The 18,857-nt window shown below is 36.0% G+C and overlaps 1 protein-coding gene across 1 annotated transcript; it reads right to left on the bottom strand.

Moving 5' to 3' along the window:
• Positions 1 to 3,537: 3,537 nt before the first annotated feature.
• Positions 3,538 to 5,459, bottom strand: foxd3 (forkhead box D3). Its single transcript, XM_038278370.1, has one exon. It carries the CDS (start codon positions 5,089 to 5,091, stop codon positions 3,901 to 3,903), a length of 1,191 nt encoding a protein of 396 aa, XP_038134298.1. The 5' UTR covers positions 5,092 to 5,459; the 3' UTR covers positions 3,538 to 3,900.
• Between the last annotated feature and the right edge of the window lie 13,398 nt (positions 5,460 to 18,857).

Raw genomic sequence — 18,857 nt, 5'->3', positions numbered from 1 at the left:
ATATTATTTTAGACCTGTGCCACTTAAATGAGTGGGAAAAAAATCTGAATTAAAACACAGGTGGTGTGTGTATATATGTAGATACTGTAAACATATGACTGTAAATTAGTTACAGTTCCAACACTCACGTTTTTTTTTATCCAATTATATATCATATATTATCCAATTTTATATATACATATATATATATATATATATATATATATATATATATATATATATATATATATATATATATATATATATATATATATATATATATATATATATATATATATATATGTACAGATGGATGGATATTAATGGATATCAATTTAGAAAAGGAATAATTATTATTTGTATTTGTATTTTGATTAAAAAAAATAGTAATCAGTGGACAATGTTTATTTTCGCATAGCAACAATCAACCCCTTTTCATTGCTGTCCAGCTTTGTGCAAGCTTCTGTTTCCTACTCATTTCAAGCTTCCTCAAAAGATCAATAAAGATTTATATTGACATTATACCTTGACCAGCCCAAAAGGTTAACATTACCTCTTACTTTTTACCTTTTTCTCTTTTTAAATGCTCTACTAATAACTGAAATCATCACATTTTTCTAAAGCTTAACTTGGTATGGTGTGTATGATAATTGTTAAACATATAACAGAACCCGTTTTGTGAAATAATAATTGAGCTTGAATGCTTTAAAACTTTATTTATTTATAGATGCTGATGGTATGAAAACAGAAGTTATTTAGATCTAATCCTTCGTTTCATATTTGTCTCAGCTTTGATATCCATTTTTAAATGTGGCATTTTAAAAGGCTGGGACTGATAAACAGATTCCAAATGAATTAGCTCAGAGAGCCTCAACACAGTTTGCTAAAGCAGTGTGAGAGAGTTCAGTGCAGTTTATTGTATTTTTATTGTATTGTATTTTCAGTGAAATTTACAAAGGCTTTGAAAAAGAAAATGTTTTAAGATGATGCATGAGTCAATCTTCTGTAGAACCACATTTTGTTATAATTGCAACTAAGGAGGTTTTGGTTCATGACTCTACCCCCAATGCACAATAGAGGTTGATGATACTTTCATCAGTTAAAAGCAATTTTCAATTGGTTTTAGATCTGATTTTTAGATCTGAGGCATGGATATGCTAAATCAATTTAAGCCAATTTTATTTCTAAGCACTAAAAACAGCACATCTGAGTAAAGTACTGAACTGGCAGCATCTAATAGCTCTTGATCAGATTTTTGACTCTGCCAAAGTCTACCACTGCCACTTTCATGTTTCCCCATGGGGTTGGTATAAAAAAAACATATTTTTATAAATTATTTATTTATTTATTTATTTTTTGGCTAATCCCCCATAATAGTCAGGTTTTTAGAGTACGAATAATTGTAATTGTGACTATTCTCCTTAACAGGGTTTTGTCCTTGTAGAGTTTCAGGTTTGCTTTTCCATTTCCATTTTAGATAATGGATTGATAACCCCGGCATGAATGTTCCCACAACCTGTCTGCATTTCTTTAGTCTGCAGTGCACTTATGTCCTCGAAGCTTTCACAGAAAAACTTAAACCACTTTAATTGGGCCCATTTATTTAATGAAAGCTGAATATGATTGGCCTCACTATACTTTTTTGTAATTCTGCCAAAATAGATGCACACCAGGCTATTCAAATATTTGTAAGTAAAAATTATTAAAATCCTGCATCATTTTCCCTCCTTACAACCCTCTGCTAGGTTGTGTTGTTCTAAGAAAGAAAAACGTTTTGGGATTAAAAAAACAAAACGTGTTCAACACTTTTACACATGGATATACTGAACTTATATTATTTGACAACATTTTACTATATAGGCTACCTTTAGAGATAAATGAAGTTGCAGTGAAATAGCCTTAATCCAAATATGAATACAAAAATGACTATATTTTGATATTTTATTTTATTTTTTTCAGATATTTCTGTCTTTAGTATTATTAGGCAACTGACTATTAGGCAACATAATAGAAAATAACAAGGACGTGATTTTTAAATCAATTGATTTTTATTTTTTTCTATTTTTTATCTCTAGACACTAAGGAGCGCCCCCTAGCGTAGCTTAAATTGTAGCTTCACCAACGCTATGTCCCACTTAAATTATTGACTATATATTCAATGGTCCAGCGGCCTTTCTCTCTTGTATAAAAGTTATTTTTTTATATATTTTATTTTTATTTATTTTTTTACTCTTCAAAGGCTAATTTATCTTTGCAAGCGAAATCTCAGATAAAACAGAGCAAATGCTTGGCTTGATGCGACTGAGCATCAAATAATTGTAATCCAAGTCATATAAAATAAAACCATGTTTCTCATTTACCCCAAACTAAATCCTTTATTTTTTTTTTATATTTAAATTATATTCTAAATTATTTTTATTTGTTGAGGATAAAATATTTAAGAAAGTTTGGAGAAAAAAAATGTTTCCCCTCTTCTCCGCCTTAATTGGTTTTGAAGCTTGACGCGCACCGATGAGCAACATATTGACACATGATGTGTATTTATGAGGTAGCCTAATATTGTTACATGCATAAATCTAACCAGAAAGAGGGAATGTTTTCCGTCAGAACAGATTCCTTTCATCAGAAGCACCTCTGCAGGAGCGGGAGCAGACAGAGAAGCCCTTTCCCTTTTCCCATGGGGATCGGATAAATATAGCGCCTCACACACACACTCACCATTTGCTGTTTGTCTAAACGCGATCAGCCAGACACAACTGCGAAACTGTTACCTTTATGGTGGCCAAGCCGCAGAATATTCTGTAATCTGATCTGGCTGTGATGTGATGGGAGATGAAAATATGAAAATAAACTGTGACCTCAGGCCGAGGATCGTTGGTCGGAAACCTGGAAACATATTTGTTTCAACTAACCTACTTATGTGTTTGAAAAATTGCTATCCAAAATATATTATAAACATTTATTGCTGTCTTTTTTTAAATTTTGATACATTTTTTATTGCTTGACGATTGATATTTTGCGCAAATATTATTATTTAACTACTCTACTGATCTTTTTCTGTGAAATTTGAATATTATGTGAATAGAAATTAGTACCACTTGTGTAGAAAAATAATTGTTACTATTAGATTTCACATTTATAAATTTGTTGATTTAAGCTGTAAAGTTACAACAAAAAAATAGATAATAAGGTTCATAAAAAGTTGTGCCATTTTGTCCTTCTTTTAAAATATCCAAAACCATTATTCTTAACGAATATAAACAATAAATATCACTGAAGATTAAAAAAATATATGTTTTACATTATTTTTATTTATTAGGGTTTTAATTATTTTCTTTAATAAATGGTTATAAACAAAAAATGTTACTCTTATTTATAAACAAAATATCTAATATCTAATTATCACTAGACCAAATCTCCCATTAGAATTTCGTTAATTGTAATTTCTAAAAGAAATGAAAGTAGTTTTAACTTTTTCATAAATTTATTTACAAATAAATTCAGTTTACAACACCAAATAGCTACATAGAATTACATATATTTGTTTTTTAATCATTATTATTATTATTATTATTATTATAAACAGTCTTTTTGCACTTGTTCGTGTCTTGTATGAAATGTGTCAAGTCAATCATCCAGTAGAATATAAAAAAAAGAAAAATCGAAATAATTATCACAGATCTCAAACAGGAACAAAGGACAGCTAAAAGTCAAATGAGTAAAATTTTTCTCCCTTTTTTTGAAAAACAAATATTTACAAATGTTACCTGTACATAGAAAGCCTACTTTCCTTTTCTCTGTATTTCAAGTCTTTTTTCATTGTATTAGAGTCCAATGCTGTCTATTTATTTGTGCTCTCCAGTGATAAAGTCTCTATAGAAAAATAAGAGTTTTTTTTTTTTAGTTTTTTCTTGGTTTGAGTCACTGTGAGGGCCATTTGGACACTGCCGTCGCTGAAGGTAAAACGTGTCCAGAAATAATGTTTGAAGGGACGCTGAGTATAGGAGCGATAGCAGCAGAGGTCCGGGTCAGAGAGAGAGACTGCGCGCTCAGCAGGGCCGACTGAACGGTGACAGGAGGCCGCAGGAAAGCCTGCGCGGCGCCGGGCGTGACGGATGACGCGCTGGAGACCCCGATAATGTTCTCTATGCTGAAGGACGGCCGGTTTGAAGGTTCGGATTTGATCATGGACGCCGTGCTTAGGCTGTTGAGCTGCAGCTGGAGACTCGGGCTCAGCTGAGAGTTGAACGCTTTTCTGTTGAGCTCCGCCGAGGGCAGCAGGGGGACGCCCGGCGGCAGCATGTGACCCACAGGTGGGATGTAGGGATACTGCAGAGCCGCCGGGTGGGAATAAGCCGGGTGGATCCCGTAGTGTCTGCCGTATGGGCCTCCGAGGCTGTACGCCCCGAAACTCTGCATCATGAGCGCGGTCTGATCCCTCAGCACGTCCGGCTGGACTCTCTTGAACCTTTTCCTCCTCCTGAGGAAGCTGCCGTTGTCGAACATGTCCTCAGAGGCCGGGTCCAGGGTCCAGTAGTTGCCCTTTCCGGGGTTGCCGGGTTCCCGTGGGATTTTCACGAAGCAGTCGTTCAGGGATAAGTTGTGCCGGATGGAGTTCTGCCACGCAGGGAACTTCTCCCGGTAATAGGGGAAGCGGTTGCTGATGAACTCGCAGATCCCGCTGAGGGTGAGCTTCTTCTGCGGGCTTTGGAGGATCGCCATGGTGATGAGAGCGATGTAGGAGTAAGGCGGCTTTACCAGGCTGCTCTTGGGCTTCTGGATCACTCCTCCTGGCGCTGCGCTCTGGTCATGACCTTCTCCTTTCCCTGCGCCCGATTCCCCTTCCCCGGAGCTCTCGCAGCACGGGCTCCCTCCCCCGGACCTCATCTCCTCCTTCTCCACCTCGATCTCGTCCTCCAAGTCATCGTCAACCGTTTCTCCGCGAAAGCCGTGCAGGATGCTTCCTCCCCCCGGGCTGTCACAGTCGCTGTCCACCCTCTCCATGCCCTCATCGTCTCCTTCGCCCACCACGTCTATATCCACGTCCTCTGCTGTGAGCACAGTTTGGCCGGACATGTCGCTGGCTCGATCGCTGCCTCCAGAGAGGGTCATCTCACGGCGGACTCGCACTTTAATGTAAAAAAATTGGATAAGGAAAAAAAACTCACTGGGAAAAGCTGTGGAGCGGCAAGTGCGCGCACACCAAGTCCTCCGCTGTACCAAGAAAACAGACTGGGTAAAGTTCTGCAAAACTTCAACCCTCTAGAAATAGTCCCTGCTCTGAGAGTGAGCGGGCCTGCAGAGCGGTGCGTTTTTGCATCAGTTGTCTGGAGAGAAAGCGCAACTTTTCTTCTCCCTATTCGCGCTTCAGTGTCTCATCAGCAGCGGTGCGCCTCCCGTAACCAGCGACTCGAAATGACACACACTGCTTTTTAGAAAAAGACTGGAGCTTTTTAGCAGGACTGACTGATAGATTACTCGCCCCCTCCCTGTATTAGATATACTATCAGAGCCGAACACGTGGTTTAGTGACGCCACACCCCCCCCTCACCACCTCTCATCTCTCTTTTGCTTCCAAAGCCTTGCTCTCTCCGTGAAAGCATGCAAACTGGAGTTGTTTCGTGGATTTGTCAACAATGGGGCATCAGCAGAGCGCTGCTTTCCGCTGATTTTCCGTGTTCTTCCGTCATAGACCATTTAACGTTTGCGGTGGGAGGAGGAGGAGAAGGAGGAGGAGGGGGAGAAAATTGGCCTGCATGAGTGAAAGATCTGATGCGCTCTAACGTGGCTGCGCAAAAACAACCTTTAACTTTTGTTAATTCGAGCACTGTTGACAGCTGCAGAGCAGCAACGGCGACAGCTAAGTTAAAGGAATCTGTTTTATTAAGTTCTGTGTTTTTTTTAACCTTTTTAAACTGGGTGCAATTGTGCATGAGGAAGATTGTATTTCTGTGTATATTACTGCTTTATCTTTTTGTCTGTTGTGAGCCTGCGATGCAGCGCTTGATGTTTGCATTAATACCTAGACCCCGCAGAAAAAAAGAAATCAATGTGCTATAGCACAACACATGATTTCCAAGTCTATTTATTCCTGCAGGATTAGTGGAAGAACGTGAAGAAGCAGCTGCTGCAGCATCGAGCATGAATGTTGGGGGAAGAGGAACGGATTTCCTTAACAGTTTAGTAGAGGTGCAAACGACCCTAATCATTGCATGTGTTTGCATTTGAAAAAAACTAGGAAATGTAGGCAGCGGGTGAATGCAAAGAGAGGCATTTTTTATTCACGAGCTTGGTGACTAAGGTTGAGTTGGGAAAAGAAGCGATCCTGGCTTTTGGGCGCTAATATTTGCAGTTTATATTTTGCAGAAAAAAATTATATATTTTTTTTATTTTAACTGCGGCAAAACCAGGCTAAGAACATATGTGATTAATCAGGGAACTGTTTTCTTATTAATAAAAATATAAATTTAACGAAAAATTCTCGCTTTAAAATAGAAAAAGATAATTCATATTTATATTTCATTTTACTATTGCTAGAATTGTAGTATTTCCATTTAATAATATGTGAATTTCGTGTTTTATTAATCCAGTCATTGGTTAATCGGTTATAAAAACAGATTAAAACAGAACAAGAGTTTAATTGGATTATCTCATTTATGAGTTTTATAGAGTGAACATTTTCTTTGCCTGTGCCGTTTTATCTGATCCTAACAGAACTGCGCAGAAAAGCGCTTCTCGTTTTGACACTTTTACTGCTATACGGGATAAAAGCAGATTAATCAGAATATATCATTAATAACGTGTGTTCGGGTCAGAGGGACGGAAACCCGCTCTCAAATTCTCCTGTCTAATCCGCTGCTGACCTGTGAGATCCTTAGGTCCGTCAATACGGACTACTTAGTAGATGAAACCAGAGTCAACATTCATGCTGTTCATCCACGTTGCGCGCGTGTTTAAGAAATCGCTCATTTGTTTGCTGCTTTTCTAAATGCCAACACGCACCTTTAATATATATATATATATATATATATATATATATATATATATATATATATATATATATATATATATATATATATATATATATATATATATATACAGAGCAATTTACACATAAATATTTTTTTATTTTAAAAACTATGTAAATGTAGGCATGTTCCACAAATAGCCTATGCAACATTAAATGATTTGAAAATCCTCAGAATTGTTATTATTATTTATATTATTTGTCCTTTCATACTGCAAGCAGAAACCTCTCTTTAACTGATTTTGTTTTTTGTCTGGCAGGTGCAGCAAGAACAGCCTGCCCAAGGCATAAGAAAACCAAACTCCAATGAACTCCACCATGTTCTAATGCCAGCAGGGGGCTCTACACTGATCACCTTGACTTACAATACAGATTTCAGATAAAAAAATAAAATAAAATAAAATAAAATAATAAAATAAAAAAATCTTCAAATTATGTCTAGAATTTCAAATTAAAAAATTTAAAATTTTCTTTAAAGATTTATTAAAAGAAATCAAAACAAATACAATTCTACACAATTTAAGCATTTGTTAAGCTCTGAAAACATCAAATAAAGCAGAAGATAATTAAATATCCTCATATATTTTCTACTGTATATAAATGAAGTGTACATTTTATTGTCTCTAGTTTTTCTGTTGTGCTGGTTATTTTTTAAACTGTTGTCTAATTAATATAATTAACCTGTTACATTTAGTTAAATTAAAAAGTTCAATTTCAATTTCACCAGTAGGCTATATTATAATTTCTTACACATATATTTATATACGCCCACTATATATTCCTGGTGTCTTTGTATTGTGTGAAGGCAGTGTAGTTACCTGCTGATAAAAGCTCACTCAAACAGCACAGAACGAGTGGGGGCTTTCAAACCCGTCCTTCCAGTGATCTTTTGAAGCCTCATAAATCCGCTTTTATACCTCCGCAGTTTGTTAATGAAATGTGCGTTTCAAGCACACATGCGCGGCTTAGCGCGACAAAAACCTTTTAGTATAACAAGCCATCTTGCTCCTGCATGAAACCGTTGGACACAGAAGAGATGCGGCTGCAGATCAGATGATGGAAACAGCGTTGGATAAACTATAAACCCACCACCAAGGTCGCTGATATAACAAATAATTGTGATCATAATAAGGTGCTGCTCTGGTGAACTCTGATGAATAGACCCCCCCCCTCCCTCCCTTTAGGTTTTATTTGCTGCAGCTGGATCTAGAGGTCAGGGTCAACTTCTGAGACATAAGATCAGTGTTTGAAATTAGGTATTTTGGGTTTGACAGAAGTTTAAAATATATTATTTCTAAGCATCTTTGCACAACTATTAAAAACTTTTTGCATTTTTTGTATTGATTTCGAAACTGTCTTACATTAACTTGTAGCAGGATTCTGTGCGTCTTTTTTCCTGATGAGCAAAGTGCAACCCTCTCTGGAGGTACTCACTCAATTCAGTTAAATGCATCTTATCGCTATTTTACACAGATATGATGAATTAATGCATTATTGGCGTGTCTGTAATTACACTAATTATTTGAAACCAGACGCAAAATCGTCACCCTGTCAGGTTTAATAAGAAACAAAAACCTCAAGCTTGAACTTAAAAAAAAAAAAAAATTTGCACAATAATATGGAATGTATTTCTATCCCACAAATTGAATGTTTCACATCGGATAATGTGGATTTGGGGGATCTCTGCAGGAGAGATGAAAGCAGGGCAAGGTTTGTTTCCTTTCTCCCCAGTTTTATTTTTGGGAAAATCTCCATCTTTAGCTTCTTCCATAGAGGCCACTCCATCAAGCTGCGAATGTGTCAAACAATATGACGGAGCTCATCTTTAAGCGCTCCTCCTGCTGGATGTACGGCACGTTTCTCTATCACACCAGAGCACCGATGTAGGGCCAGACACAGAGCCGCGCGCTGGCTCATGCGCGCGCGGGACTTTGCGCGTGACAGATTTTCTGCATGTTGGAGGGCCCCATTGTGGATAGAGGAAGAAAAAATAAAATTCCTGACTTGTTTTTGTGTTCATTTATTTAATCTTTTTATTGATTTGGATACGTTAGATAGTAAAATTGCGATTTTATTTTATGAATTAAATTCGAATATGATTAATTTCCCTTTCCACAATTTTACACCCGTCTGACTTTTCACTCTTCACAGGAAAGATTTTTTTTTTTTTTTTTTATTCTTAATCAAATAATTTAGGCCTAATTTTGTCAACATCCATGTTTTATAATTAGTTTTCTATAAGTCATTTGTCTTAAAAAATGTTTGCAACCTGACCGCCGCTGATAATCCTGGTCCCTACGAATGAAACTCAAACTTGGAGGGTTTTCCGCTGCTGTTGGTGGGAAATTGACACCTCCAGCTAAATGCAGCTGGGGATTACCATGCCAATGTATATTTGTTAAACACTTGCAATGACACCCAGTTTGTAGCTCTTTGTCATTCAGATGGGGACTGAAAGTGAGGCATCGGGATATTGTCTTGCTGTGTGAGGGCACGCATGAGGCAGTTTAAGGCCACAAACACGTGTGAATTGGCCCAACTACTTTACGCACAGGCAAAACACGCAGTCTAGCTCACTCTCAAAGCGTTGTTAGCGTAAAAACGACAATGAACCTTTACCTAAGAAGCCAACCGAGATTGTCTCAAAATTTTGTTTGTTTTTCCTAATAGCTCTTAATAGGACCAAGACTGATCGATCAACAAGACAGTTTGCTCTTATTGTTTACAATAAAAATAGGCCTGATGATTAATATATGCTCGAAAAAGTTCTCAGTTTTCAAAAAAACAAAAACTGAAAGTCATCTAATCCTAAATTATATTAAGATATATATTATTTTCTTCTGCACAAATAATGAAACATCTCAACAGGACACTTCCTCAAGAAGCTTACTTATAAAAATGTGCACCCTGCAGATTTTCATGTTTGCATATGAGCCAGGTTTAAAAGGACCTTTCATTCAGCACGACCCTTGAACTCAATATCCTCTGCCTATTGATGCATACATTTATATCTAACATCACAGTAAATTACCTTATGCATTCGCCTGTCCTGTACCCATAATAATGTTCCTTCACCTAATCTGTCAGGTTCCACTCTGAGACACTTTACCTCTTGTCGAACCCAATTACTGCAGAAGATGAGAAAGGGGCAAAATGTTTGGGCTTTTCAGAGAAACATGTTTGGATTCAAGGTTCTCTTTATTCAATAATATGCTGAAAGCAGAAAATGAGACATGTGTAAAATAAAAATATCTAAGTAAATGGACTACTGTAGTCATATTTTCATACAGGCTTTTGATATTAAAAGCAATGCTTTCCGCACTATTTGTGATTTGCTTCATAAAAGTATTCTTGTCTGTTGTTGGGATGTGGACTTGCACATCTTATCAAAGTCATTGTGCTGTCTCTTGAAATTAGGGACAGCACCTCTGTATTGTCAATTACACAGAGGTTAAGTAGACTGAATAGGCTCAATGATTCAAATCAGGTGGTGCAATTTATTGCACATCACTCCCTGGCTTCATTTCACAGAGCTCTGACAGTGCACTGCATTTATTTTACACAATAGGCAAACCTTTCCAGGTTTTTCATATTATTTTCAGAACAAATATAACAAACATCCCATCAAATGGCATAAAAAAACACAATCTTTTTATCTTTTTGTTTGTTTTTAACTGTGATTTTAAATCTCCAGATTAAATGTCCTTGTGCAGCATTCTAAAAATCAAACTTCAAAAATAGTGAACAGTCTAAGAGGAGAAATGCCCTTAAAGGTAAATTGCCATCCCACAACCTCCTGGAAAATAAATCAATTTTCTTGTGCTATTTGTGCCAATTAGTTCTAACAAAAATGTTTTCCTATTTTTCATCCATACATTTGCACTTTTATGCAGAGAAAACATTAATTTAAGGAAACATGTCTGGATTAATAAGAATATTTTTCAATTTTTTCATAATGTGACAAGACAATTAAAATAATAATAATTATTATTATTATTGTTATTATTTTACAAACACACCTGCAATGCTTTTTAGAATCATCTGCAAGTATGTACTAAAAGTCTTTTTTTGGTTATGTCTTCAGCATTTAAACATAAAATCACAGAGGCAGGAATATTTGGCCATGCTTGACTAGATAGCAGCTGTAAATATAAATTTTTAAATACTGAAAGATTTAGATTTATGACATTCTATTAGATTAAAATGGTGGGTCCGACTGTATGATAAGGATATGTGTCCTGTTGAAAGGTGAAAGTTCCCAAATTCCAAGCTTTTTGCGGACTCTGACAAGTCTTATTCCTGACTTTTTTTGTATTTCGCTTCATCCATCTTTCAGTCAACTCTGACCTGTTTGTCCTGCAAAAAGACCAGATGCTGCCACCACCATTATTCTCGGTGAGCATGGTGTGCACCCAGAGTGTTTTATTTTTGTCTCATCTAACCAAAGCACCTTCTTCCATGTATGTAAACCATGTTTTACAAGGGTAAAAGATCAAATGTTCTAAATAGTAAAGAAACTATTAATATATATAATATAAAGTAATGCATTTCTGTATACCTGTGAACTTGGTGGAATTAATTCAATTTATTTCATTTAATAACCCATTTGGGAATGCTTTTTAGTAATATTTTATTTGAGTTTAATTTAGATATACTTCAAATGTTTTAATGGATTTCTAATTTGCCTATCTATTATGACCCATATAAGAACTGCATTCCTAATTTCAATGCCCCTTTTTCATCGATTTAACCAGTATTTGTGGATTGATGTTAAAGCCAAAAAAAAAAAAAAAAAATCCTAATCAGAACAAACCAATAAAAACAACAATGTATCTAAGCTGGCTTAAATTGTGAAATTGATACTTAAATGCAGATATTCAGCTTTTTATATTACTATAGCTGAAACTGATTATTTATCTAATATACAGTTTTAAATGCCACATATATCAATAGTAAATGTAAATAATAAGTTTAAACATGGCTAACACTCAATGAAAGTTACCACCCTGAAACCAGAGCCTGGAGTCCAAAGTCAGCAACACAAGCATCAATATTTTACAATCCCTCAAGAGTCCCTATTGCAGATGCAATCAATGCTTCCTATTCATTATCCATGTGTATGTCTTCTAGGTATGGCCTTTGTCATTAGGCAATAATTCTCCTCTTCACAGTTCCACATCACTCCACTGAGCCATACTTTTACAAATGCCTCGGGGCTATAAATACTAATGAAATCTCTTTGCTTAATTTGATTTTGCTGGTACACTTGCAGTTATGGCTGAACTTTCCCACGAGAGGCTGATTGGACACTTTCAAGTCCTTATGGAAGCAGGAAAACATTCCAAAGAGCTGGGGAGATCATTTCCATAATTACCCCGATTGGCAGCCTAATGACCTTCTGCGACAATAAAAAGATCTCTTGTTAATTCCATTGCTGTCGCTGACATTCAAAAGATTCCTATCTTACATGTTTGAGGGTTCACAAGATAACAAGTGTACTTTTTTTTTCTCCCTTGCGAGCAAAAGAGCAGCCCCATTCAGTCTTGCATTGACCCCCCCGCCCCACACACACACACTTTGCTACCAATGGCTCGGCAAAGGGGTGGCTCTACTCTGCTGTGAAAGGGAACTGCCTGAGTCTGCAGAGCTCCTCTACTTTGCTCCAAAGTTGGATAATTTATGGGCCTGGGGAGATTATCAAGATGGATCTGTGAGGCAATCAATTCCCATGTTGCGTTTTTTGAATGGTGGGATAGAAATGAAGTGCAGAATAATTAAAAAGATCACAAGTACCCACTCGCATGTAATAACGAGTACGTCCAGAGGCAGTATGCTCCTGCACAGTGCCAGAGGAAGCTCTTTTGATGTGAGAGAGAACACCCGGGCTGGTCCAGAGCTGCTGCACAATAGGATGGCTTTAACCGCCACCACACACTGAGGCCACATCCCTGCTCATGCTCCCAGACAGTTTGACCAGGCAGATCACAAGTGGATACTGTTGTCAGAGGAAACTGGGATGGGATTTTTATCTGTTTAGATGTCAGGGTGACTCAGAGCTGGCTGGGATGACAAGTGTTTGGGGGTCTGTTTGGAATATGTTTCACAGGGTCCACAATGCTCAGAGTGTTGCTGAATGTTAAAAAATAATCCATCCGCATATGAATGGGTGTCAACATGTCATTAACTCTCTGCATGCTCAGCTGTGGGCCACTGTGACCAGATAAATGCCTCTCCAGCCTCCTTAAAATTCTGAATACATTAAACTTCATGTGAAAGTTAAAAGTGTTGAACTGATACCCTTTTATCATCTTTATTTTCAATCAGTGACAAGATCCTTTGGGAATAGGCATGGGACATTTCAGTGGGCATCACAAGTAGCATCTGTTGCAAGATCATAAAGAAGATTAAAATTTTGCTCATAGCAGCCTCTGGATCATGATGCAAACTTTAAGCTGAGAGGGCACAATCATTTGAATTTGTGGGCATCCATGAAACATATGACAGCATTTCCGATTGATTACCTCACCTAGCAGGTTTGTATTATTATGCTATGTTAAGCCCAATTAGGATAAAACAAGCAAGTACCAAAAGATGTCTGTTTCAGCATCCGGATTTATTTGGATTAAACATTAAGATTAATCACATTAGTAAATCAAAGCAAATGGTGTTAGGAATGGTATTTGTCATTAATTAAACTCATTAAACTTCATGACATTACAAAGTCAAGGTTATATGAATAGTTATCACCCGGAAACTAAACATCCTCTATATTATTCTCTAAATTTATTAAAGATCTAACATTTACATTTTTTTTATCTATCATGATTTTTCCCTGATTTTTATTCCTGCAAAGATCCTTTGATTGTCTTTGCAGATCTCACCTATGGATTTATTACTGATCTGAAAAATAAATACCTTCAAATGAGACTGTGCAGTATAAACATCATAGGTGTTTTGAGGTATTGGAATTGTGCACAGCTTTACTTAAAATTACAAAAACATATCCTACTATATGATTAAGTTAAAAAACAACCATAATTTTAACTTGATCTTAAAAGTTTGCTTAGGCCTATCTTCTGTATACGTTCTCTTGGTTAGATATAAGTGTCTGGAATTAGCTCAATAGACTTAGTTTTGACAAACTTTATTGACATTTTGTGTACACAGAGTGTATACAAAATGAAATTTATTTTGTACAGCTCTCATTTCCATTACTTTCCTGAGGCACACCTCAGGAAAGAGACATTCTGAGGAGCTGATCAACCAGACACATCAACAGTGGCTAAATCAGGACATCTGTAGGTAATATCAAACTGCCAATAAAAAGATGGAATGCATCATTTCTTAAAATCACATTCTTCAGCTTAAGTAATGCCTCTCTATACCAAAAGGTTGACAACCTATCCCTTAAACAAACAAAATCACAACTGAGGCTGTTTTACATTTATGTTTTCTTGTAAACTTTTCATTGAATAAAAGAAAGTGTTTATAATTGGGTTTCACACAGTAAACAATAATTATTTCAGTCCATAATTAATTATTTGATATATATCAAACTTTTAGGAACAAAAACATTTGTAAAGCATGGTTATGTTGGTGAGTATTGAAGATCATTAAGAAAGTTTTAAGTAGAAAATAATAAGTGCCAGTACTCCCCTTAATGCCAAACAAATGTGCAACAAAAATATCTTTATACAGATCTATCTATTGACAGTTTTATTGTACATAAATTAAAAAAAACAAACATTTATGTCATAATCATAGTAGCTAATCATGATAATATTTAGAATAATGTGTGTAAACAAATTATTAGATTTGTTTACACAGAATTATTAAAAAACTTGCCTACCAAAAAGAGGAACTCCTCTCCAGTCTCTGCTGTGACACTCCCCATCATGAGTCCAGTTTGTAAAAAGTATTTAAAAAGTAATGCTACAGGTCATACATTAACAAAGTCATGAGTTGATGAATAAAAAAACAGCTTGGCACAGGAACTTGCAATTACGGCTGTCAAGCGTTTAAGCGTTGTTTTGTTTTGTGCTTCAGCTACTTTTTTTTTTCTCTGTCCCCGATTCCTGTTCACCTTTCCTTAAGAGAAACAAAAGGAATGTTTGAATGTTCTTTTACCGGTAGATAAACCACAACAAAGGAAAACAAAAATTATAAAAATAAAGCAAAGCAGGATTTTACATGAAGTTATCTACTACTAAAGCAGCACTAAACTTATTGGAAAAAAATGAAAAATCTAAAGAATGCTAAAAGCAAAAGCAACAAAGCCATAAGAAAGGATAACATGTTCAGCCTTCACAAGGAAAAGGTTGAAGAGAGAAGCAATATCAGATGGTTATCCTCTGCAGATACGTTCTAACAATACGTTCTAGTTCTGTATTACACTCCTCATCATCTTTTTATTCATTGCACTTTATTTGTTTCTTAATTTTAAGGCCTCTTAAAATAGTTTTCCTTTGGTAATTTTTCTTCACGATAGCTAAAACTAAATGATCTTGTGTGGAAGTATGTGAACTACTGTTGATGGGAAATCAGTTAAATCTTTTCAAGATTTTAATTTCTTCTCTTATTAAGTGCAACTGTATTCAAAATTGTAAAACTAAGAAACTATTTTGGAAATAAATAGAAACAAAATGACAAATACTATATTATTGTTCATTTCTAGGTGGGTGTATTTGTGCACAGTGCCTCCAGATGGCTAGCATTGTATCTGATCTTACCTTTTTTCTGAAAATTGTAGTGCCACAGAGGTTTTTCCCAGTTTCATGTTCTTTATTGGATGTGTTTATGCCAGCCTACTGTCAGACCTACGTTTCATCGTGTGAAGGACTGTTCAGAGTTCTGCTGTTACCGTCCAACCCTGCTCTGCTTCTGTTACTTTAAGTACCAGGTAAACATCACAGCCATGAATATATATCTTGTCTGCTTTTCTTCACCCGTCACAAACACCAACAATCACATAAATGTATGTTGAATGTTATTTAATCCAAAACAAATGGCTTTTTTAAGGCAAACTTTTCATCAAAAATCAGCTACAAGCTATAAGCTGCAGAGAAGTTGACAGGACAGAGATGGGTCGGGATGTTGGCTCAAGTCCAAGTACCGGTATGCTGAAAGGTGAAATTTAGAAGTGATGGTACCGTGTACCATTGCATTCTGTTGTTACATAATAAAATGTGACCCATCATATATTGAGACTCAAGCGCATGATTCTCCTCACCAGTCTGCTATCTAACCCTAACCTCACAGGATTCATACCTTAACCTAAGATCACCCTTTCCCTAAACCTTAAGAAGTTCATTGTAAAATACATGTAGAACCCCCTTGGGACAGAATGTATGATGGGTCACAGAATATGGTGTAGCACCAGGCCACTTAGCACTGGTGTTAGGGCCCTAGGCTTTACGTGCAGGGTATTTGGTTTGTGTGATTGTCCTATTTGCTCCTCCTTTATCTAGATGTGGGTCATTTGACATTGGAGATATAAAGAGCTGTCTTCCCAGTTGTCTGCTGTCTCTCTCACCTGCTTGCTGGTTTGGCTGTTTTCACGCCTCCCTAATGGACTTGTTGGTGCTCTCCTGCTGCTCATCCTCTGTAGCTGGCCTTCTGATGCGGGGCCTTCTTTTCCCTTGTTTGAGTTTTTCTTCTGTGTTTTCCCTTACATCAGTTGCTCTTGGTTTTGGTTAGTCATTGCTATATCCTGAATATTATTATTATTTCCACCATCACCTGTGGCATGGTCTCCTATTATTTGTTGCTGCACTGAACCACTCGTTACTTAGAGAAAGTAATACCTGCAGATAAAGGGGGAAATTCAAAATGTCTGCATTCATAATGATGTGGATTTGTGATAATACCTACTAGAAGGTCACTTGGTCATATCAGCATTTGGGAAGAGATCATGCTGTAACAGGTGACTATAGCTGCAGGCAGGAGATGATCTTATTCAGATTTCCTGAAAGGTTTTAACATTTGGCCCTAACAGTGTGCTAATCTTGTGACTTTTTCCATGCTACCTCAAAAACTTGTGCCCTTTTCAAAGAAACCAATCTGTAGACCCATGTTTTACTCTTAAGTTTGCTACTTATGTCTATTCATAATATTAAAGAACATTTATTTTTTTTAGGTAACCTATGATAGTTGAAAGTAAATGTTTAAAAAGTAGGTCAAAAGCTTTGATTTTTATCAGTAATGTCATGCTACAGTATGCCTTGCAATGGAAAACATAAATTATACTTAACACACTTAAAACAATTTGCAGCACTATGATTTCTTACAAACTACACAATGAGCTGTAAAATATCAAAATATTTTCCTTTCTTAAAAAAAATCATGTATTCAGATACTACTGATATATATTTTTTTCCTTTCAGTTACCATGACTGCCAGTGGAGAATAATTTATTTGGAATTGTAACCTTAAAAGTGAGATCACTAACCTTACAGATATCGTTCACAAAATATTTTAGATAGCAATCAACCAGCCCTCTTTGGGTAGAAATCTTTAAACCAATCTTTCTGTATGATTCGGTTTAACTGTCCCTGAAAAGTGTCTTAAGATTACATTTTTTGTTTTGAATTGACACTAAATAAATAAATAGAATTGAAAACTGAATTATCAACACATTTTTTAGTCCTAATGAGAATTTCATCTGAAAGGTTTAGCCAGTCAGATCTGAGGGCTGCTTTTAAAACCAGTCTTTCAAAAATCTGTTAGACGTTTGCATATTAAGTGGGAAATGAATACATTTTTTTTTTATATTATGAATGCTGATTAGGTGTTTGTACTGATAAGGACATTTGTCTAATACAAATATACTTTTCATTTACTGTTGGAATATTTTTTGTTTTTATTGTTAGATCTATATTTTAGCTTTTGCAGATGATGTAGTGCTCTTCCTCAATTAGTAGATATCTCAATAAGTCACTGGAAACATTTATATTTGTTTAAAAAAGCCATGATTAGAATTACAAGCTCCAATTTGGAGGCCTTATTCTGAAAAAAAAAACCTTGTGTTGAAAGTAAGGAGCCAAGTGTTGCCCTAAGAAAAGATACACCACAATGGGATAATTTGAGTGTCAAGATTAAAGTTTCCTAATTGTGTATATTGCTGGCAATTTACACTTCAGAACACATTTTGTATACTGATTAAGGAGTACTCTAGATAAGTGAAAAAACTAATTTGTTTGCTCTTTACCAGGATCTGATCATAACTTTAGAGAAGAGTTCTTTGAAAAATGCTAAGTTTTGCAAAAACAAATATTTCTTTGTACCAAAAAGCTTTATGCAAGTGGACCTTGGTTTATGAATTTCTTTCAGCCAATAGTTTTTTGGCTCAAAGAAGCAGCTTGCCGAGAATAGAGTCAATTGTACCATTTAAACATGTTACAATCAAAGTGATGCAGTAAATAGTTATTTGGCTGACTTCTCCTCGGTCAGTAATGCCCTAACTCAAGAACTAAAGGCAACTTAACTGACTAATTAGACCATGTGACTGGACATGAAAAAGTAGCCCAGAACAGCAAATTCAATTATCATGTTAGAATTCTGCACAAAAACAATCTATTCTAGTAATTAGAAGTATTCCTGTCAGATGACTCATGTTAGTTGGTGCCTAATGTCATTTGGAAAATCCTAACGCCTGCTTTGAATGTTATCATATGTTTACAAAAGAGCTTAATGTCCCAAAATGCAATCAGGAAAAGGGCTGGTTATACTGCGCCAACATCAGCATTAAGCAGCGATCTCCTAAATTGGCATGGTGGTTTATTAAAGGTAACAAAATTTAAATATAGGAAACCAAAACATTTGAGCACAACATATGAACAATTAACTAATATTA

The sequence above is a fragment of the Cyprinodon tularosa genome, unplaced genomic scaffold (genome assembly GCF_016077235.1).
Source record: "Cyprinodon tularosa strain WSP-4 unplaced genomic scaffold, ASM1607723v1 ctg140, whole genome shotgun sequence".
Taxonomy (NCBI): Eukaryota; Metazoa; Chordata; class Actinopteri; order Cyprinodontiformes; family Cyprinodontidae; genus Cyprinodon; species Cyprinodon tularosa.
This window is presented reverse-complemented; position numbering and strand designations above follow the sequence as displayed.